Source organism: Myotis myotis, unplaced genomic scaffold (genome assembly GCF_014108235.1).
Source record: "Myotis myotis isolate mMyoMyo1 unplaced genomic scaffold, mMyoMyo1.p scaffold_m19_p_5, whole genome shotgun sequence".
NCBI lineage: Eukaryota > Metazoa > Chordata > Mammalia > Chiroptera > Vespertilionidae > Myotis > Myotis myotis.
Window position 1 is genome coordinate 43090897 of NW_023416357.1, and position 22245 is coordinate 43113141.

The 22245-nt window shown below is 42.7% G+C and overlaps 1 protein-coding gene, 2 long non-coding RNA genes and 1 other non-coding gene across 13 annotated transcripts in view; 3 read left to right on the forward strand and 1 right to left on the reverse strand.

Moving 5' to 3' along the window:
• LOC118656111 overlaps positions 1–16256 on the reverse strand; it is a 29965-nt gene extending 13709 nt beyond the window's left edge. Inside the window, exons 1-3 of one of the 3 annotated variants that reach the window (XR_004967494.1) lie at positions 16010–16256; positions 13823–13845; positions 10726–10851 (exon numbers count right to left, since the gene is read on the reverse strand). This is a non-coding gene — a long non-coding RNA (uncharacterized LOC118656111). Of the gene's footprint in view, positions 1–10725; positions 10890–13822; positions 13846–16009 lie in introns of those variants that run through there. The other 2 variants (XR_004967495.1, XR_004967496.1) reach the window with 2 other exon arrangements.
• Positions 919–1030, forward strand: LOC118657141. The gene has a single exon (XR_004967879.1). It is a non-coding gene; the product is annotated as a U6 spliceosomal RNA (small nuclear RNA).
• Positions 6891–8927, forward strand: LOC118656109. The gene is made up of 3 exons (XR_004967492.1): positions 6891–7269; positions 8156–8355; positions 8688–8927. It is a non-coding gene; the product is annotated as an uncharacterized LOC118656109 (long non-coding RNA).
• Positions 16257–16322: 66 nt separating the features above from the next.
• The window catches only part of JMY (junction mediating and regulatory protein, p53 cofactor), a 127641-nt gene continuing 121718 nt past the window's right edge, over positions 16323–22245 (forward strand). For 5 of the 8 annotated variants that reach the window (XM_036308939.1, XM_036308938.1, XM_036308937.1 and 2 more), the window contains exon 1: positions 16331–17887. In XM_036308939.1, coding sequence (XP_036164832.1) covers positions 16853–17887 — 1035 coding nt within the window. In that variant the 5' untranslated portion in view covers positions 16331–16852. Of the gene's footprint in view, positions 17888–22245 lie in introns of all 8 variants that reach the window. The other 3 variants (XM_036308935.1, XM_036308934.1, XM_036308942.1) reach the window with 2 other exon arrangements.

The following is a 22245-nucleotide window of genomic DNA, read 5'->3' on the forward strand; positions in this document are numbered from 1 at the left end:
TATTTTCTGTCCTATGTTTTTTATTAATCTATTCATTTGTTCATTCATTTGTTCCTTCACTCAATGATTCCAACTGCTATTATTTGTCTACCACGTGACCAGCATATTTTCCCTGCTTGAAACCTCCCATCCCTGTTCACACGTATCATTCCTTTTTCATCCATAGTGGAGTCTATTTCCTCTCTCCTTGAATCTGGCTGGCTCTGTCCAATTGAATGCAGCAATAGTGGCATCCTGCCAGGCGCAGGCCTGGGCAGCTTTGGCTTTTGCTTTCTTAAGGTTCCTGAGTACAACCTCCCTGTTGGAGCAAAAGGGGCAACTGAGGCGCCAGACATGTAAGTCAAGTATCTTGGATCCTCCAGCCCCAGCCAAGCTGTCCCAGCAAAAATTACATGGAGCAGAGACCAGCAGTCCCCACCCAGCCTTGCCCACATTGCAGAATTGAAACAAAGAAATGGCTTTTAATAATCATTATATTCCTAGTAAATTTAGAAAATATATTAAATGTATAAACCCAATATTGCTGAGTCTAAGATAAATTGATATAGTATTGGAATATGAATTTAAAGTCATAAAACTATTCATACCCTTTGGCTTAATTCCACTTTAGGATTATACCTCAAGGAAATGACCAGAAAGAAAATAGTTTGTACAAAGATGGTCATAGAAATGCTATTCATAATACTGGAAAGTTGGAAAAATCTCAAAAGTTCAACAATGCAGTAAGGCTAAGCAAACTGCAGTGTATTATCAAGATGGAAAACTATGGAACACTGACTAGTGTGGGGACTAGGTGGATACATGGAAATGTTAACTAAGTTCAATAAAAAGACAAAAACAAAATCCATGAGGATGGCAGCTATACAAAACAGAGATATGTGAAATAACTCAGATCAGAGAATAAGAAGGAAGGGTGTAGTGCTAGCTTCGGCAGCACATATACTGTACTAAAATTGGAATGATACAGAGTAAATTAGCATGGCTCCTGTGCAAGGATGACATGCAAATTCGTGAAGTGTTCCATATTTAAGAAGAAGAAGAAGAGGGAGGAGGAGGAGGAGGAGGAGGAGGAGGAGGAGGAGGAGGAGGAGGAGGAGGAGGAGGAGGAAGGGTGTAAGCAATTACAACTTAATATCCTTTCTCCATTAAACTGGTTAAAGTCTGGATTTTTTTAAATTGGGGGAGGGGGTAGAGTATAGGACTTACCTTAGCAGACTTAACTACCTACTGTGCTTCTTTTAATTTCCTGTTCCTGAGAACACCAGTGTTCTCCCTCTGCAGCAATGTGGTTTAACTCCCACAAAAATAACTGGGCATATAAACCTTGGGGGAGTAGACTTTAATCAGTGCCACAAGTCAGTGTTTTATAAAAAGTGGTGCAGCAAGGGATATACCAGAAAATATGGCAATTGCAGATTAATAGAAGACATTCTTTTCCTTTCCTATTCATGCCAAGTGATGGCATATACTTAGGTGATTACTTTATAAACAAAGGGGATGGAATGTTTAAATGCTTTAAAAATACGATCTCAAACATACCAAGAAGCAGAGAAAGTAATATAATAAACACCCATAAACTCAACACCTAGATTTAGCCAATGTGAATACCTGGAAGTCCTTTTAGTATACCTCCCAATCCTACTCATTTCCCTCTCTCCTCAAAGGTAATATTATTTGGATCTTGGTGTGGGTTCTGTCCTTTTATTTTAAAATATCTTTACCACATAAGTGTAACTCTATAAATAATAGAGAATGTCATTTTGCTTACTTAAAAATTAAAATGGCATCAACTTCTTCTTTCTATTTAACATTCCTTTTGAAATATAGCCATGTTAATGTTAGCTACAATTAATTTTGTTTTAATGACATGGTATTTTTTTTCTGTTTGTTTAATCCTGACCCAAGGATATTTTTCCCATTGATTTTTAGAGAGAATGGAAGGGATGGGGGAGGGGGAAGAGAGAGAAAGAAAAACATCAATGTAAGAGAGACACATTGATTGGTTGTTTCCTGCATGTGCCTGACTGGGGCTGGGTATTTTTTTTTTCCTGTATAGATGATTTTTATTATAAACAATAAAATGTTAGGTCTCCATTACAAACCTTCCATATTGAAAGGATCTCTAACATGAATTGCTTTAATATTAATTATGAAGCAAAAAAAAGGTTAAGAACCTCACAGTGGGAAAAATCCAACACCGACAAACTCTAGTGATCATTCTCTTTTAATGTAAAACAAATGCAATTCATAATTACATAGAGAATGTCCTAGCTGTGGGTGTTATGAGACAAGCTAACTTTCCAGACCAAGAGGCACTCACTGCTAAGGATGAAACAAGCTCTGAACCAAACCAGACACGTTGGGTTGGTTCCTTGAAAACAGTGGTCATCTACTGTTCAGCTTGAGCAGCCAAAGGACAAATGGAGCAAGCAAAACCACCCCCTTCTCTTTAAACCTACCACTCACACAGACTGGCCACCCTCATCACTTCGCAGGTGAAGTGTTTTGGAGACCTTGGCTATAAGGCCTGTGGGAGGTGGAATAATGCTTCTCCTCCCCTACCCCACCCAAAGATGTTCGTGTGCTAATCTGTGAAACCTGAAAATATGTAGGATTAAATGGCAAAAGGGAATTAAGATTGCAGATGGCATAAAGCTTGCTAATAAACCAACTTGAAAATAATAAATTGTCCTGGATTATCCTAGTGGGTTCAATAGAGTCCCAAGGGTCCTTAAAAGTGGGAGAAGGCAGAAGTCAAAAGTCAGAGAAAGATATGGCAACAGAAGTTGGATCTATCTCAGAAGAAAGGTGGCATGCTATGAGAAGAATTCTTCCTACCATTACTGACTCAAGATAAAAAGAGCTACATGCCTATGGGCAACTTCTAGAAGTTGGAAAGGAAATGGATTTTACCCTAGCACTCCAGAAGGAATGCAGCCCTGCAGACACCTTGACTTTAGCCCAGACTCATTTCAGACTTCTCATCTTCAGAATTTTAAGATAATAAATTTGTGTTGTTTTAAGTCACGAAGTTTGTGGTAATTTGTTACACCAGCCACAGGAAATCAATACACGATCATAAATATAAAATAAAGGATACATGATAGGAAAGTAAGGAAAATTGTGTGTTTGGGTTTGTGTACATTGTTCTTACTCTCAAAAACATTTTTTAGAAATGCAGTTATTGTTCCACATTCTAGATTTTAATTTATTATGTTAAACTCACCCAGATGATCTGCATTAGGTAAGATAAATACAGGAAAGCATGCTACGGAAAGAGGAAGAACCCAAACTCCATTCTTAGAATTTACCCTGGAATCTGAAAAATCATTTCAAACAAAATAATAAAGCCATACCCTGAAGATCTGCCTCAGGGGATTTTGGAAATCTGTCTATTTCTGTTTCTAATTTCTGAAACACTATTCATGATAATTCACTAAAACTGAAGCCAATTACTAGAATGTGAGCACCACATCGTATTCATATTTTGCCCTCAATGTGTCATGAGTCAATGAATGAATAGTATCAAGTGTGTGTTTTTAAGCACAGATGGTGTTTGTGGCAGCCATGAAATTGCCTCTCAGATCTCTGAGCATAATACTGATGCCCCGGCTGCTGCATTGCTGGGGCAGGACCCCAGCAAATGGCGCCCGAACAGGGACCCCTAGGTAAGCGCCCTGCACTCGGGACGGATAGGACTCCACCGTAGGAAGAGGGTGGATAGTCTTCGCCGACTCCGTCCACACCTTTGGGAACCCCTGGAACAGGATTTCCCTAGGTAAGCCCCCCCCCTTGAAAACCCCCACATTCGGGACGGATAGGACTCCACCAGGGTGCTACAGACCCCCCTATAGAGGATAAATAGGGTAAGAAGGTGGATAGTACAGAACTTAGATTGAGAAGATGTGCCATACTGAGTCCAAAGAAAGAAGACTCTGTATTGATCTTTAGATTAAGAAGATGTGCCACACTGAGTCTAAAGAAATAAGACTCTGTATTGATCTTTTAACACATATGCTTGCTAGCAGAGGAATTAAGGTTACTCCCAGTCAGACAGAACTTTTTATACAAGAAGTATGTCCATGCTTTTCTGAGGAAGGAAAGGTAAATGTAAAGGCATGGGAGGAGGTTGGCCCAAGGAGCCTTATCCTTAACCCCACTGCAGCCTTTCCACCCCGGGAAAGTGCAGGATTGGCAAGCTCTCCCTGGGGTGATAGATTAGGACTCAGGTAATAGCGGAAAGCGCCAATCCTACTCTTAAAATGGATACAAGAGAGCATCTGGGGTTTTTTCTTTTTAATGCCCGCTTTTAAAAAATAAAAAAGGGGGAATTTGCCGGGAGCCGGTCCATCCTTGCTGTTTCAAAGGACCTGGCATATATGGCATACTGTTCTTAATATATTTGCTCACCTTCTTGGCACTATGTGTTTTAACCAAGGTCTCTGAGAAAGGTTGTTTCCCCAGGTAGGGATTTTCCCCTGAAGTTAGGGAGGGAATAAAACCTCTTAACTAGTGCCAGGTGGGTAATTAATCACTTCAACTATGAACAATCATGCTTAAGCTACATAATCCTTACTCCCTGGAATGGAGATAAGAAACGCCCTAACCTTTGTAATAGAGATTGATAGGATTGAATCAACTGGTATAAATACAGATGTAATAAGACAGCAAGACACAGAACTTAGAACACAGAACCAAGAGAGACGGAACCTAGGCACAGAACCTACACAGAACGTTCTCTAAGAGACAGAAGAACTTCGCTGGAGAGAACATGGCAAAAGATCCTGGACAGAAACTGGCCTCAGAACCTAGAGACAGAACCTAGCGAGAGAACATGGCAAAAGATCCTGGACTGAACCTGACTACAGAAATTGGCAAGAGAACCTGACTAGAACCTGGTGACTGAACCTGGCTGGAGAACCTGGACAGAACCTGGCTGGAGAACCTAGCAAGGGAACATGGCTACAGAACCTGGCTGGAGAACCTAGCAAGAGAACGTGGACACAGAACCTGGCTGGAGATCTGAGGCAGAACCTCTCTGGAGATCCAGACCAGAACTTGGCTGGAGATCCTGGCTGGAGATCCTGGCTAGGCTGCTGATCAACTGAACGCTGCCTCCATGTCATTCCTTCTTCGCCGACTCCGTCCACACCTTTGGGGACCCCTGGACCTGCTGGGGTTGGACCCTAGCACTGCATTATGAATCCACCACATTTCCCACAGGCTGCTCCTAACCAGTAACTGAATTGTGGCAGGGAGACTCGAGCAGGCCTATCGCTGTGAGACACCAAACTCCTCTGACGGGTGGGTAGCTCTGGCTAAAGGATTCTAGCCTTATCAAAAACTAGAAACACCAATCAGAAAGGATATATGCATCCCTATGTTCATAGCAGCACAATTTACCATAGCTAAGATTTGGAAACAGCCTAAGTGCCCATCTGTAGATGAGTGGATTAAAAAACCATGGTACATCTACACAATGGAATACTACACTGCAATAAAAAAGAAGGAATTCTTACCATTTGCAACTGCATGGATGGAACTGGAGAGCATTATGCTAAATGAAATAAGCCAGTCAGAGAAAGATAAATATCACATGATCTCACTCATTTGTGGAATATATGAACAACATAAACTGATGAACAAAAACAAATCCAGAGACAGAGAAGCATCAATCAGACCGTCAAACCTCAGAGGGAAGGTAGGGGAGGATGGGGGTTAAGTAACACAGTGATTAAGTGTATGAGTTTCAAAGGATTCCCTAGATAGGACATTAAGAATGAAAAGAGAAATAAAATTTAGGATATAAAGATTATTTTTGCAATTGATTTTTTAGATAGAGAAAGGAAGGGGGGAGAGAGAAAGAGAGAGAGAGAGAGAGAGAAACATTGAGTTGTTGTTCTACTTATTTATGCATTCATTGGTGGATTTTTTTTTAATCCCCATCTGAGATATGTTTTTTATTGATTTTAGAGAGAGAAAAAAACCAAACACATCAATGTGAAAGAGAAACATTGATCAGTTGCTATCAGTACGTGCCCCAACCAGGGTTGAACTCCCAACCCAGGTATGTTCCCTGATGGGAATCGAACCTGCAACCTTTCGGTGCACAGGACGTTCCAACCAACTGAGCCACTCCGGCCAGGCCAAAGATAGTTTTTAAATGATATTAAAGATACATGTTTATTAATATCTCTAAGACACATTATTAAGTGAAAGAGATAGTTTACAAAACAGTACTTATAGTAGGATCTCCTTTTTGTAAATAAGCCTAGAAAATGTATGAAAAGAGATACACGGTTTTAAAAGTGGTATCTCAGTAGTATTTAAAGTTTCTTGTTTCAGATTACTTGCAGTTTCAAATATACCTGTGTTAACATATGAACACATGTTGCATTAATAATAATACGGAATACTTATTTTAAGCTTTAAAGAAATATTGAAGTCCTAAATTAAGCATGCTATTCCTCTTTGATACAGCCCAAAAATGAAAATTCAATTTGCCGGAGTCCATTCATTATCTTCACTAGCTGAGTTTAGATAGAGATCCCCCAAAAGCTAGTAACCTTTGAAGTTCTAGCAAAGGTCAGAACTGTGCACCACCCAGTTAATTTAGGTAATAATAGTTGAAGCTTCCCCACCTCAGTTCCCTTAATTCCTTAGATACTTATGTAGATCCTTGTTGATTATTGTTAATCAGATACTCTGCCTACTCCCGGAAATCTATTGATGAGCTAATCAGATACTTTGTCTATTCCTGGAAATTGTTTGCTGATCTGTGTGTCATTGAAACCTCCTTACCCTAAGGGCTACTCCAGATCAATAAAAGATTGGAGCAGCCTGAGCAGTGGTGGAAGTCCTTCGGGACTTGCCCGCCTGGTCCCCCAATATTGCAAAATGATCTCATGTCTTTTTCTCTCATTTGTTGTGCAGCTCCTCTTTCAGATACCGAACCCTACTCCACGCAGAACGTGGAGGGAGTCTTACTCAACACAATTTTTTTTTTTTATCAGATGTAAACTTAGTTGACCTTCTCAGCTCTATTCAATTACCTTTCTTTCAGAAAGCACTGCCTGTATCTCAGACCACCCACCACTGCTGCCTTTGGGAGTTGTGTGGCTGGCTCCTATTTGTGAGTAGCTGTTGAACCTACTGGTGCTGAGCCACCCTCTATTTCTAGGCTGGGTTGAAACACCACCGTGCAGAGCCGAAACTTTAGTTTCCCTGAAGGGATGGAAGATGCAACTTCAAGTGTGAACTCCATACCAGGTGAAACTCGTTTTTTGGAAATGATAGATGAGAAGGAGCCAGGAAGACACATTCCCCCTGTTTTCTCCATTCCTGAAAAAATGGTGCTTTATTTTTAAATATATTTTTATTGATTTCAGAGAGGAAAGGTAAGGAATAGAGAAATAGAAACATCAATGATAAGAATCATCGATAGGCAGCTTCTTGCACGGCCCCTATTGGGGATTGCGCCTGTAACCTAGGCATGTGCTCTGACTGGGAATGGAACCCTGACCTCCTGGTTCATAGGTCGATGCTCAACCACAACATGGTGTTTTCTTGCATTCCCTCTGGGGAAGCCCCGCTTGCTGAGGGAGAATGGGTGCAGAGTGACCTACTGTGTCTTACAAACTGGTGGCAGAGCAGTCAGGTATCACTGTACAGAGCTTCACACTTTTCATGCCTCATTTTTTCCCTTTTTCTCACTCTCACTGCTTGGGAGCTGTAAAATAGGAATACTTGGCCATAATAGACGTAACTTAAAATGCTAAAATGAGTAGCCATGAACATGTACTACTCAGATTCCCTTTCAAGAAAGTCTTTCTATTCAGCTGCAAAAAGTGGATTTAGCTGACAGCTCTCAGCTGATTAGCACCTTTTGTATTCACCTTAGACTTAGAGCCCAGCTCAGGTACTTCTCAAGGTGGCCCCCAGGCTATGTATGATGAGCTGTGACAATGGTAGCCAAGATAACATTCTTCTTGGCTGACTTACCTGGTGACTGGATGACTGCGCAAGGCTGTCTAGCCATTCCTGTGCAGCTTACACCTCATCTAACAAGCACTGCTCAAGTTTCTCCATTGGTCTGGCAGAGATTCCAGGCTGATGCCCCTCTACTCATGTAGCCTCCTCCCCTTTTCTTTCATAGGTGTTCCTCTCCATACACTTTTTACACTGCTCACTCCCTCAGTGTCTGCTTCCCAGAGAGCCCAGCCAGCACAGATGGTACTAGAAGTAGTCCAAGAAAACAAGAAGATGGGATTTGGAGACTAGATCACTCCCCACCTGACTAGCAATAAGCATCCCATTCTGAGTGATGGGTATAGCACAGAGAGCCCCTACCAAAAGGTGAGTCCTGTTTCTAAAGTTTTCTCTGAGGGTGAGTTAGGACAATGTGCCAGTGGAAAGGAATGAACTGGCTGGTGCAATGATTTAGCCATTTGAAATGTAAGGGGAAAAATAAATATAAGAATAATGGAATTTGAGGGTTGTTATGGGAATTTTCTTTTGTAAAAATTTTATTTGTTGATTTGAGAGTGTGTGTGTGTGTGTGTGTGTGTGTGTGTGTGAGAGAGAGAGAGAGAGAGAGAGAGAGAGAGAGAGAGAGAGAGAGAGAGATTCATCTGTTTTTTTCCTTATTTATGCATTCATTGATTGGTTATTCTGTGTGCCCTGACCAGGGATGAACCTGCAACCTTGGCTATCGGGATGATGCTCGAACCAACTGACCTGCCCAGCCAGGGCTGTTATGAAGTTTCACCCTATAGACATAACGAAAAGCTGTAACTAACTTTGTTTATTGACACTCTCAGGACAAGATAATTTAATATTTAAGCTATGACCCTAGAGCAGGGGTGGGCAAACTTTTTGACTCGAGGGCCACAATGGGTTCTTAAACTGGACCGGAGGGCCGGAACAAAAGCATGGATGGAGTGTTTGTGTGAACTAATATAAATTCAAAGTAAACATCATTACATAAAAGGGTACGGTCTTTTTTTTTCAATAGTTTTATTCATTTCAAACGGGCCGATCCGGCCTGTGGGCCGTAGTTTGCCCACGGCTGCCCTAGAGGATGTTGTAATTTGCAGCTAGAGTAACTCCTGGAAACCTGGGAAACAGAATAGCCTTCACAGATCCTGAATTGAAATGCTTGAATTCACATGGTATACAGAAGAGGGAGGGAGTAAAGACTCAGGGAAGTGGGAATGCTGGAATGGATGTGTTATATGAAGCCAGAAGGACTGTGTTTCCCAGGGAGGCCTAAAGAATACACCATTCACCAAGGGCATTAGAAATGTGAGGGGGGTCTCTGCAGGCCAGGGTTAATGACAGGAAAAGCAGTAACAGAATTTGGCTCAATGGGGAGAGAAGGCCCTGGAGCAAGAAAGACCAATGGTAGCATTTCACCATCAGAAGCCAGAGGGTCACTGTGTCCCTAGTTAGGGGATGATTAATAGAACACAGCATCCCCAAAGGCAAAATAACTGAGCAGCCAAAAGGCACTGCTTAATTCTTTAGATCAGTGGTCGGCAAACTGCAGCTCACGAGCCACATGTGGCTCTTTGTCCCCTTGAGTGTGGCTCTTCCACAAAATACCACGTGCGGGCGCGCACATACAGTGCGATTGAAACTTCGTGGCCCATCAAGGGGCCAAAGCGCTGCATGTGGCTCGTGAGCCGCAGTTTGCCTAGCCGCAGTTTGCCGACCACTGCTTTAGATAATCAAAATAGAGTAAAGTGGATGAGCAGGAAATTGAGGAGAAGTTGCCCTGCACTACTCTTCCCCCACCCCCCACCCCCCCCGCCCCAAATCTCTTTCCCAGATTCTGGACCTGAACCAGTTTTCAGACCTGGTGCCCACTGACTAAAGAAATGACTGGGTCCCAGTATGAAGAACCCTACAATACATAATGATTTCCCCAGTGCTTCCCCAAAGGAATCTGGGTCATGTACTTGTGACTATTCACTGGGGGAAGGGGAATACTCACACATTTCAAAGACTGTTGAAGACAGGGTCCAAGTTGACACTGATACCTAACAACCAGAGATTTCATCATGGGTTCTGTGCTAGAGTGAGGGCATATAGGAGCCAGGTAATAAATGGAGTCTTGGCCAAAGTAAGAGTCCACTGGATCTGTGAACTCACTTAGATACTCATTTCTCTGATCCCTAAATATATAATTGAGATGGACATACATGGCAGTAACCCACACCTTGGGCCTGTTAGTGAGAGCTATCATAGAGGGGAAGGTCAAGTGGACCCCTCCCACCTATATAGTGAGTCAAAAACAGTATAATCCTAGTGAGAAATAGCAGGGATTAATGCCACTCTTAAAGATGCAGGCATGGAAGTCCCTGGAATATCGGTTTAATTTGCTGGTCTGACTCTTAAAGGACCAGATGGATCCTGGACACTATTGCTAGCTCAACAAAGAAGTATTCTTAATCACAGCTGCCCAGCCAGTAGTTTTTTTGTTAGGACAAATAATATGGTCTCTGGTACATAGTATACAGCATTGATTTGGTGAATGTGTACTTTTCTATCCCAATCAGGAAAGATCAGAAACAGTTTGCTCCAGGGCCATGTTAACTTGCTACCATCTGTCATAATTTAGCCTGAAGACATCCGGACCATCTGGACACACTGCAAAACATCATATTGATTCATTACATTGGTGACATCATGCTGATCTGGCAGCATGAGTAAGAGGGTGTTAGCATGCTGGAGACTTTGGTAAGATACATGTACTCCAGAAGGAGGGAGATAAACTATAAAAATTGAAGTACTTGCCAATTCAGTAAAGTTTCTGCACAGGCCATGGTCAGGTGCAAGCCAGGACATTCCCTTCAAAGTAAAGGACAGATTGCTGCATCACACATCCACTACAACAATGAAGGAAGCACAATGACTGTTAAGCCTCTTTGGCTTTGGAGGCAACACATTTCACACTTAGGAAAACTGCCCAACCCATATATAGAAGATGCCAGCTTTGAGCAGGGCTCAGAGTAGAGAATGGCTCTGCATCAGGTCCTGGCCATATGGGCCTGCCCTGGCCGGTGTGGCTCAGTTGGTTGGGCACCATCCCATGCACCAGGAAGTTGCTGTTTCAATTCCTGATCAAGGGCACATGCCTGGATTGTGGACTCATCCCCCAACAGGGGGAAGGAGGCAGCTAATTGATGTTGCACTCTCACATGGATGTTTCTCTCCCTCTCTCTTTCTCTCTCTCCCTCCCTCTTGCTTCCACTCTCTTTCTAAATAAAATAAAATATTAATATTCTTTAAAACAAAACAAAAAGCACACCACAGATGACCATATGGCCCTCCCATTTAACCAGCTGAAGGAGGATGAAAAACTCCTAGCTTGGTTTATGGCTAGGCTGATTCAGTATACAAAACTAAAAGTGGATGCTGTCTGCATTATAGCCTTATTCAAGGGTGGCTGTGAAAGACAGTAATGAGACACTGTGTGAAAGACAAATCTTCCCAGTGGGCAGAGCTTCAGAAGGTGCACCTGGTCACCCACTTGTACAAAAGGAGAATGGCCCAAAGTAAAAATGTACATGGATTCGTGGTTAATGATCAGGGACCCGGAAAGAGAAAAATTAAAATATCAGAGACAAGACAGTCTGGGAAAGAGATATGTAGATGGACATATGACAGTGGACACAAGGTGTGACAATTTATTTTATTGTATTTTAATGCCCAATGAAAGCACCTACATGGTCTGGACACCAAATAACCAAGTGGATAAAATATTGGAATATTTTAAAATATTGGAAAATATTGGAATATGGAATGCCAGTTGACATTCACTGGCATGACAAGGCAAACATGACATGGCCACAGTGGCAGAGATGGAGGCTTTGCATGGGTCAAACAACATAGACTCCCACTTATGAAGGCCAATCTAGTAATTGTCCGCTTTGAATGTTCAACCTGCCAGCAACAGAGCAGCAACACTGAACCCCCAGTGTGGCACTATTTCTTAAAAAGACCGATCAGGGAGAGATTAAAAATGGCGGCAGAGTGAGTGGATGCTGCACAGACATGCTCCCAGGAACAAACTGGAATTACAACTAAAATACAGAAAGGTCTGGCTCAGTGGATAGAGGCCAGCCTGCGGACTAAAGGGTCCCAGGTTCGATTCCGGCCAAAGGCACATGTCCAGACTGTGGGCTCGATCCCCAGTGTGGGGCGTGCAGGTGGCAGCTAATCAATGATTCTTTCTCATCATTGATATTTCTCTCTCTCTATCCCTTTCCCTTCCTCTCTGAAATCAATAAAAAAATAAAATATAGAAAAACGTCCTGAATAATCAATGTAAAACTTGCAGGAGAGAACCCTGACACCAAAAGTGGAGACTGCATAGAGACTGGTAGGAGGGGCGGAGGTGCTAAAGGACTGGCCGGGCACCCACAGACAGCAACTGAAGTCCCGGAGAGATATCTCAGCTATGGGGATTGCCACTGAGAACTCTGGGATCTAATCCCCAAGCTATGTCCCCCAGCAAAGAACACAACTGAGAAGGGTACCCACGTAATGTCTGGCTGTGAAAAGCAGCGGGGTTGCTGTCTGCCAGAGAGTGATTGCTGAAAATTCAGGCACCCTCTTAAAGGACCAATGCACTAAATTCCCTGTGGAGCCACCCACCATGTGCTCTGACAGAGGGAGGGCAGAGTAGACTAGAGCTGTGTGAGCAGAAGCCAGGACTGGGGACTCAGGGGTCAGAGCTCAGAAGGCAGATGACCCTAGTTTCCTGTGCTGAGTCATTCCCTCATGCAGCAGAGGACATCTTTCTCAAACAGACATTTGACTTGCCTGGGGAGAAGACAGTTGACCCACCCTATTGGAAAACACCTTGCTCTGAGACCACTTAACAGACTAAAAATAACAATTAGACTCCAGGCAGAAGCAACTGCCCCACCCTGGGGCAAGTCAAGTCAGAATCCTATCAATCTGTAGGCAGCAGCAGTCTCTGGAGGTTTTGAGGCTTTGCCTGATCTACTTAATCAGAAACAGCATTTGACACAGTCCTGCACTAGAAATTCAGAGGTGTAGAGGATCTACCGAATACATAGTCAAAACCCAAACAGACAGCCAAAATGAGGAGACAAAGAAACAACCCCCAAATGAAAGAGCAAGAGAATTCTCTAGCCTTATCAATAATTCTCTCTCATCATTGACGTTTCTATTTCTCCCTCCCTCTCCCTTCCTTTCTGAAATCAATAAAAAAAGAAAAAGAAAAAAGAAACAATCTTTGCATCAGAGAAATGCAAATTAAAACCACAATAAGATATCACTTCACACCTGTCAGAATGGCTATCATCAATAAATCATCAAAAAACAAGTGTTGGTGAGGATGTGGAGAAAAAGGAACCTTTGTATACTATTGGTGAAAATGCAGATTGCTGCAGCAACTATAGAACACAGTATGGATTGGGGTGGTGAACAACACAATATAATATACAGATGATGTATTATAGAATTGTATACCTGAAACCTATATCATTTTATTAACCAATGTAACACCAATAAATTCAACAATAAAAAAGAAAACAGTATGGAGGTTCCTCAAAAAAAAAAAAATTAAAAATGGAACTTCCTTATCACTTAGCGATTCCACTTCTGGGTATATATCCAAAGCACTAATTTGAAAGAACAGACACAATCCTATGTTCATTTCAGCATTATTTACAATAGCCTAAATATGAAAGTAACCCTGGTGCCCATCAATAGAGGAGCAGATAAAAAAAGTAGTGCTACATATGTACAATGGAATATTACTCAGCCATAAGAAAGAATGAAATCTTACCATTTGTGACAGCATGGATGGACCTAGAGGGTGTTAAGTGAAATGTCAGTCAGAGAAAGATAAATACCATATGATTTCATTATAAGTGGCATCTAAAGAACAAAATAAATGAACAAACAAAATAGAAGCAGGCTCATAGATACAGAGAACAGACTGATGGTTGCCAGAGGGGAAGTAGGTTGGGGGACTGGGTGAAAATGGTGAAGGGATTAAAAAGTACAGTATAAGAAATATAGTCAATAATATTGTAATAACTATGCAGAGTGCCAGGTGGGTACTGTAAATATTGGGAGGAATATTTTGTAAAGTTTATGATTGTCTAACACTATGCAGCACACATGAAACTAATACAAAATAATATTGAATGTAAAGTGTAATTGAAAAATAAAATTTGAAAAACACACACCTAATCTTTGGTCTGGAGCTCCAATTCTACATCAGTCCTTTTTCTTTCACAGGTGTTACACCATCCACTGCCCTCCAATACATTTGGACATTCCTGACTTTTTAGTGTCTGCTTCTGAGAGAATCTAACTAGAACAGATGTCCATTAGGCCCTTAACCCAAGTTGTCCCCTGCTCTCAATCCTGGGATGTTTAACCTAGCTAATCCAAACTATTTTTATGTATAAAATGTAAAGATTTATTCCTTTCATACCTATATTATATGATTATTATAAAGATAAAATAAATATGTACAGGAAAATGCTATGAAATTTGAAAATCACTATGTAAACTAGTATGGTTTTTATTAAAAGACCTAAAGAGTTAAAGCATTTCCCAGATTACCTAACAATTCACAGCAGTTTAAAAAAATTGCAAGAGATAAACATTTTCAACCCCTTTCAAAGCTAGTATGGTGTACGTGCCTTTTCTGTAGCTTTACGTATTCCCAGGAAGTAATTTATACACTCAGAGATCTCGCTTGACAATCAGATACAGACCTAAACAAAGAATTGTAGAGTACTACAGTAGCCTTCCATGGGAATTTTTGTTTGTTTCTTTTCATTTCTAGTGTAACAATTACTTAGATAGAGGAAACAAGAACCATTGAAACAACCCTTTTGACAAAACACAGTGGCCAGAGGACTAGGGGAAAATATTTAATACCCGTGTGACCACCAGTCAAGTTTCTTTAACACTACAGTGATAAGGCATAATTTTATATCTGTGGATAAATACTGCAATACATGTATATAAAAATGTTTCCTAGAAACACACTCTTTGTTTGCTTATTCTTATTCAGACTTATCCATAATGTATTACATGAAGAGACCTAGTGATTATGCCCACTTTTTATCAGGAAAAACTTTCAGGAGTAACTTTTCAGTAGAAAAGATGAAAATTTTTTTCTATAATGTGCTATTGTTTGCTTAGATGGTGATAACTATTTGTGATGGGTTTTCTTTATTCCTACCTTCTCTGATTTGCATCTGAGAGTTGACACAAGTTCATTTACAAGCTTTGAAAATGTGTGGTTCCACATGAAGAACTGCAAAAAGGTTTAAAAGCCAGTTCTGTTCCCTCTTGGCTCACCCTGCCCAAAGTGCCCCTCTCCCTTTCACTGTCAAAGCAGATCCATAGGTCTAAAATGTCCTGAGCGACGGGGCTAAAACTTCTGCTGTTTAGTCAGATGTCAGGACAACACTGAAGCAAAAGTAAGTGTAGCTGACAATGCACGGTTAATTCAAGCGATTTTGCATATGTTTTTGAAATATGTATAAAAGTAAAAGAACGAATGCTCATTGTACTTTACTGCGGATGCAGAATACCTGCAACATGAATTGGACACGAATAAGAAAAAAATGCCAATAACGTACACTGGATCATAAGATCCACTAGGATGTTTTAAGAATGTTTTATCATAGTTCAGTATGGACAGCAGCATTCTCCAGATTTACATGATTTTTATTTTTATTTTTTGCATGTGCATTCTGGAAATCCCTAATTGAACACAACTTCAAAAGTGCTCAAACCAATGATCTCAAAATGAGGCTCAAAGAACTGCACCATGATGAAACGTGAAGCAATAAAACACCGATGAAATTGTGTCTCGAGGGTGTGAGGGTACATCCAACAGTTTGGGGGAACCCCAAAAGTTCATCACAAGGTTCGCGTAATGTTACGGAGTACAGAATAGAGGACTTCTCCATCCCGACTCCCCCCAGGGGGATGGAGGCGGACTTACATTTGAGGGCCCCCTTGGAACGGCTGGAGTTCGAAAAGTCTCCGTTCCTCAGCCTTTGCTCCTTTTCTCCCGGGGTTCGGAGGCCACCTGTCACCCTAACCCCCTCAGACCCCGCAGCCTGCGGGAGGCGGCGGCGGAGCTCAGGGAGGAAAGGGTCGGAGCGCGGTGCTCGCGGGAGGGGCGGGGAGACGCCGAGGGGCGGCGCCGGCGCGCGCGGGCGGGGTGTGCGCGCCGCCGCCGCCGCCGCGTCACCAGCGTGCGGCACGTGCCGGTGTTTACGTCCCTCGTGGAGCCGCCGACGTCAGCAGCCGAATGCTAACATTGTGGCGATACCGAAGCTCAGAGTTGAGGAGACGCGTCCATCCGTCAGACAGCTCCGCGCGGTCGGGAAGAGGAGGAGGCGGGGAGATCGGCCCGGGCGAGCGGAGGAGACGCGCACACCGCCGGCCCCCACCGCCCGCCGGCCTTTCCGGCCCCGCGGGACCCGCGTCTTACCTCCTGGGCGCCGCAGACGCAGCACCGAGGCCTCGCGCGGTGGGCGGGCGGGCGCGGGGCGCTGCCACAGCGCGGGGCTTGTAAACAGATCCGGCTGCACGTGACCATGTGAACTACCTGCTCCAGGGACGCGCATTGTCCGTCTCTCCCGCGAGCCGGTTCACAAAGGAGCGCGGCGGGTCCGAGTGCGGGGAGGACGGGCGGCCAAGCGAGGAGAGCCGGCTGGGACGCTAAGATGGCTGAAGGCGCCCGGCGAGGGTGAGCGGGGGGCGCGGCGCAGCCAGCCGGTGAGTCCTCGGGCGGGCAGGACCAGCGTCGCCTCCCCCGCGGCCTGGCGCCGGAGCCACCATGTCGTTCGCGCTGGAGGAGACGCTCGAATCGGACTGGGTGGCTGTGCGGCCCCATGTGTTCGACGAGCGCGAGAAGCACAAGTTCGTCTTTATTGTGGCCTGGAACGAGATCGAGGGCAAGTTTGCCATAACCTGCCACAACCGGACGGCCCAGAGGCAGAGGAGCGGCTCCCGGGAGCCGGCGGGGACGCGAGGGGGCGCCGAGTCCGGTGCTGCCGCGTCCGACGGGACTCGCGGGCCGGGCAGCCCCGCGGGCAAGGGGCGGCCGGAGGCCACTGCCTCTGCGACTCCGGGGAGGAGCCCGGGGCCCCGGAGGAGCCCGGCCTGGGCGGAGAGCGGCTCTCCACGGAGTACGCGCAATCTTCGGGGGGATTCGCTGCTACGGAGTTCAGCCGCCAAAGGGGCGGAGAGCCCTCTCCGGAGCCCCGTGCGGGCCAAGCCCACCCCGGTCCGGAAGGGATCGGAAGGCAGAGATGTGACGGGGGCCGCCGCTGCGGCAGTCCCACCGGCGCCCAAGGAGGTCCCCGTGTCCTCGGTGCGGGTAGTGAGCGCCTGCGGGGCCGTCTCCGAGGAGATCGAGGTGCTGGAAATGGTGAGGGAGGACGAAGCGGCCCCGGCGTCCCTGGCGCTCTCCGACACGGAGCAACCGGCCACCGAACTAGAGTCCGCGGCCGAGGAGTGCAGCTGGGCCGGGCTCTTCTCCTTCCAGGACCTGCGCGCGGTGCACCAGCAGCTGTGCTCGGTGAACTCGCAGCTGGAGCCGTGCCTGCCGGTCTTCCCCGAGGAGCCCTCGGGTATGTGGACCGTGCTGTTTGGGGGCGCCCCAGAGATGACGGAGCAGGAGATCGACACTCTGTGTTACCAGCTCCAGGTCTACCTGGGCCACGGCCTGGACACCTGCGGTTGGAAGATCCTCTCCCAGGTACTGTTCACTGAGACCGACGACCCCGAGGAGTATTACGAAAGCCTCAGCGAGCTGCGGCAGAAGGGCTACGAAGAAGTGCTCCAGCGCGCCAGGAAGCGCATCCAGGAGGTAAGTTGGGGCTTCAGTCGCAGCTTTTCGTTACTCGTTACCAAAGGCTGGAGTCTCGGTCTACTAGAGTCTAGAGTGCTCTAGACGGTGCACATTTGGGACACTTGTTTTTCTAGACAAGGTTAAAGGAAGACGACGGGTTATTGTGACTTGCCCCCCCCCCCCCTTCGTTCCTTTCAGTGGTAGGAAAACTGGCTTTCCTTAACTGGCCCTCGGCAGAAGCTTTGGTAAGTCGTCAGATATCCTCTCCCATTTATCAGATAGGTTCTGTATTGTAAGTGCTCTGTTTATGTACTGCCACTAAGATTAAAGCCACTTTGGGAAAAAAAGGCGCCCCGTAAATGTAAGCGAAGTGAGAATTTATTTCTCTTTGCTCTCTAAATCTCTTTCTAGCAATAACTACCCAGGCATTAACCCTGGTGTCATTTCTTGGTGTCATGCTCATTTACTTAAAATTGTTTTATGGAGTAAAGTTGGTTTGCTTTTACCTCCATATGTAGTTTGGCAACTTAGGCAAATTGTAAATTCATTGTCCTCCAAGTAAGTGGCCTGTGCAAAGGAAAAAGCACTAAGTGACATTTGGTTGCAAATGTTTTCTTAAAGGTTTTAGACACACTTCAGGAATATTTCAAGTCTTTACAGATCGTGTTTCACTCCTGTTTTAGGGAGAAAAAATGCCCTGGGCAGGAATGTTTAGTATACTTCTGTACTTAGGGATCAAAAAGTAGTGCAGTATAGTGCAATGTGGGGAAAAGATCGGAGTGGATATACATAGGGAGTTCTACAATCTGTAAATATATATAATTTGAGGTTATGCTTACAGCTTCTGAAAGAACTTCACTGAAAAAGTATTTTCACATATATTCAGTTTCCTCTAATGGACACTAAAAGATACTTTCTCAGAGCAATTTATTCTTTTTAGTATCAGTACCAATTGAGGTTGGACTTGGGTAGGTAAATAGTGTTTATATTCCTCACATTGTGTTGTCATCTGTTAACGTTATCTATATTTATATAATACTTGAGTACTGCTATTGAGGCCAGGAAGTTGGAGCCTTCTGGTTTTTAGAATATGGTCTTTCTTTGCTAGATTTGAGGATTTAGGAAATAACTCTTCCTCACCCCACAGTGTTCTCATACAACTTCCTGAATCCAGGTTTTCACTCCTTCCACTTAGTGTATTTTATGCTAAACATCACCCACCTGTAATATGATCCTAGCGTTCCAGGGTTTTTATTTCCTTTGGTATCATCTCCTTTCTGGAGTCTGTTCTACCTAGGATTGTTTTTTGTAAGGGACAGAAATCTTAAATGGCCACATACATTCTCTTTAGAGTATTTCTAATATTGACCTGTATTTCATTGAAATTTTAAGAACAGTTAGTGCTTCTTTCTCTCACGTGATTTATACATATGTATTATACTTTGTATTTTTTAATCCCTAAGTCTTTTTTTTTTTTTTTAATATATTTTATTGATTTTTTACAGAGAGGAAGGGAGAGAGATAGAGAGTTAGAAACATCGATGAGAGAGAAACATCGATCAGCTGCCTCCTGCACATCCCCCACTGGGGAAGTGCCTGCAACCCAGGTACATGCCCTCGACCGGAATCGAACCTGGGACCCTTCAGTCCGCAGGCCGGTGCTCCATCCGCTGAGCCAAACCGGCTTTGGCAATCCCTAAGTCTTATAGGCATGTCTGATTTTATTTTATTAATACTTCAGAAAAAGTTATTTTGTCTTTTTTTAATTCAAATTGGGTAAAAAGTGAATGCTGCCAAAAGTATAGTTAGTTGCAGTTTTCTAGAACCCTTTCATGGGGGAGGGTGTTTACATTTTTAAAAACGTATTTTTTACTAATTAAGTAAAGTTATGTTGACCATCATATTCTGTTTAATAAAGAAGTTTTTAAACTTTTAAAGAAGATTTTTTGTGTTGGGAAACACCTCAAAATAAATAAAATTTAGTATAAATTCATTGAACGTTAAATACATAAACTTTTGGTGCTTCATTTAGTTGACTTGAATAGTATTTTAAAAACAGCTGTCAAGGAAATAAACAGGTTCAGTTTTAATGCCCTCCTGATTTCTACTGGAAGGCTCTGTTGAGATTATGAGACTCAATGGGGGGAAAGTGTGGTGTGATTAATTAGTGATGTTTGCCATGGGCATGATAATGGGGGTGTATAACATATACCAGCCATGTTTTTTGTTCCCCAGCTGCTTAAATCTTTGCTGTCTTAATATTTTGCAGTAATTTTTTTTGGTAGGTAAAATCTTTATGGAATGTGTCATTTTTGAGTTATTAATTCTATTGAGTTTAGTAATTACAGTTAATTCAATGTTTTTGTATTTCCAGTTTTCAAGGTGACTTGTGAGTTGGCTAGTTTTTTAAGCTAGGTGTATTTGCTAAATCAGACACATTCTTAGGTATAAGTTACTTTAAAAATGTAGTTGTTTGGTCGTGTTATTTCTTTAATTTCTGTGACTCTATTTTCTGGTTTCTTTTTCTACAGAATTGCTTTTCCTATCCATGTAAAGGTTTCACCTTTTTTTTTTAATCCTTACCTGAGGATATTTGTCCATTGATTTTTAGAGAGAGGGAAAGAGAGAGAGAAGCATCAATGTGAGAGTAACACATCAATTGGTTGCCTTCTGCACAGCCCCGGGCCAGGTAGGAAGGAGTCTGCAACTGAGACTAGAACCGAACCCAGGACCCTCTGGTCCACAGGCCGATGCTCTATGAACTGTGCCAGATCTGTTAGGGCTAATGGTTTCATCTTAAAAACTACACCTGTTTTTGTTCAAAATAGTCAGTAAATTGTTGAAAGGAGTTGTGTGTGTGTGTTTTTTTTAATAGAACAGACTGTGCAAATAGATTATAAACTTTTCAAGGTTACTGGCCTTGACAATATCTTGGAATTCTCTTCTTTGCCACCCCTTAGTTCAGGGCCACACATCTTGTGAGCATTCTTAATATTAGTGGACAAAGGACACCAGAGTTTGTTTTTAGTATTGCAAGAATTTAAAGGGTTTGGAAGAAGTGTCCTGTTAATGTCAAGTTGTGGGTAAATAAGTTTTTATAAAATGACAAATGTAAATTACTCAAGGGACCATGCTATTGAAAAGCTAGGAGAAAGATCTCTTAAAAATGTAAATGATTTCCTAAATAAGGGATCTTTATCTGAGGTTGGTGAGTTCCCTATAAATTGAGGGGAACTATATTTGGACTTCAATGGGCATGTAACATTTTATATGCATAGGCATGTTTGCATTTTTGGAGAAAGGCTTTTATCAAACTCCTAAATGTGTTTTTCAAAAAGAGCTTTAAAACCACAAATGTAAATTATGTGCTTTGTAAATTAGCACCCATGGCTGGTATGCTTTGTAAACAATATTGGAGTTTAATTTTTGGAATACACTTAAGATTGAGTTATAAGAAGTATTCCTTTATCCTTGGCTTTTGAAATATTGAAGAATTAAAACTTAAGTTTTCTGCTAAAAGTTTTTGTTAATGATTCACAAATTTGGTCATCTGACTGGAAATAAGTTTGGGAAGAGCTATAATTTATACAGTACTTAGAACTTATTTTTAGATTACATATGAATTGTATACCACTTAGGACCTCAATCTTGAATATAAATGAAGTGTCAAATTTATTATAGGGTAGGTTTGTCTTGGACTTTTACAAGAATTTACTGTAAATAATGCTATTTATACAACAGGCACTCAATCCCTGAGTGAATTAAGTGCCACCAAGGTCTCTTGGAATGGTTTCAGCAATAGCCTAGGTCATTGGTCAGAGCTGAAGATTGTATTATAGTGTGTGTGCAATGGGTGGCCCATACTGTGGCTTACCTTTGATGACTTAGGTTTTGTAATAATGGTTTCTGTATAAGGACAATTATTCTTGAAATTATTATTTGTGGTCTTTTAGATAACAAACCTTAATAACTATGATGGTAGGCTTGATTAAGATCTATAAATCAGTGTTCACTTAGGAATTTATTATGTTTGTAAAACTGTCCTCAATTCTAACTTCTTTCTAGTTGAAACCACTGTTTGAAAGCAGCATATGTTTTCATAAGTAGCCATCCACATAAAGCACACAGTAACCAGAGCCTACCCAGGGTTTGGAGTCAGAACAACCTGGATTCGAATACAGACTTACCACCTCTGTAACCTGCTTAGTTATTTAAACTCTTAAAACAGGGAAATGGAGAAAATACTTAAAGGATATTTTAAGATTTAATTAAGACAGTATGAAAAAGTGCCCAACAAAGTGTCTGGTATTTATAAAGGAGACTTCCAAGAAGTGTTAATGGTCTCTTTCATGTAATAAGGATTCTCTAGAGTTTTC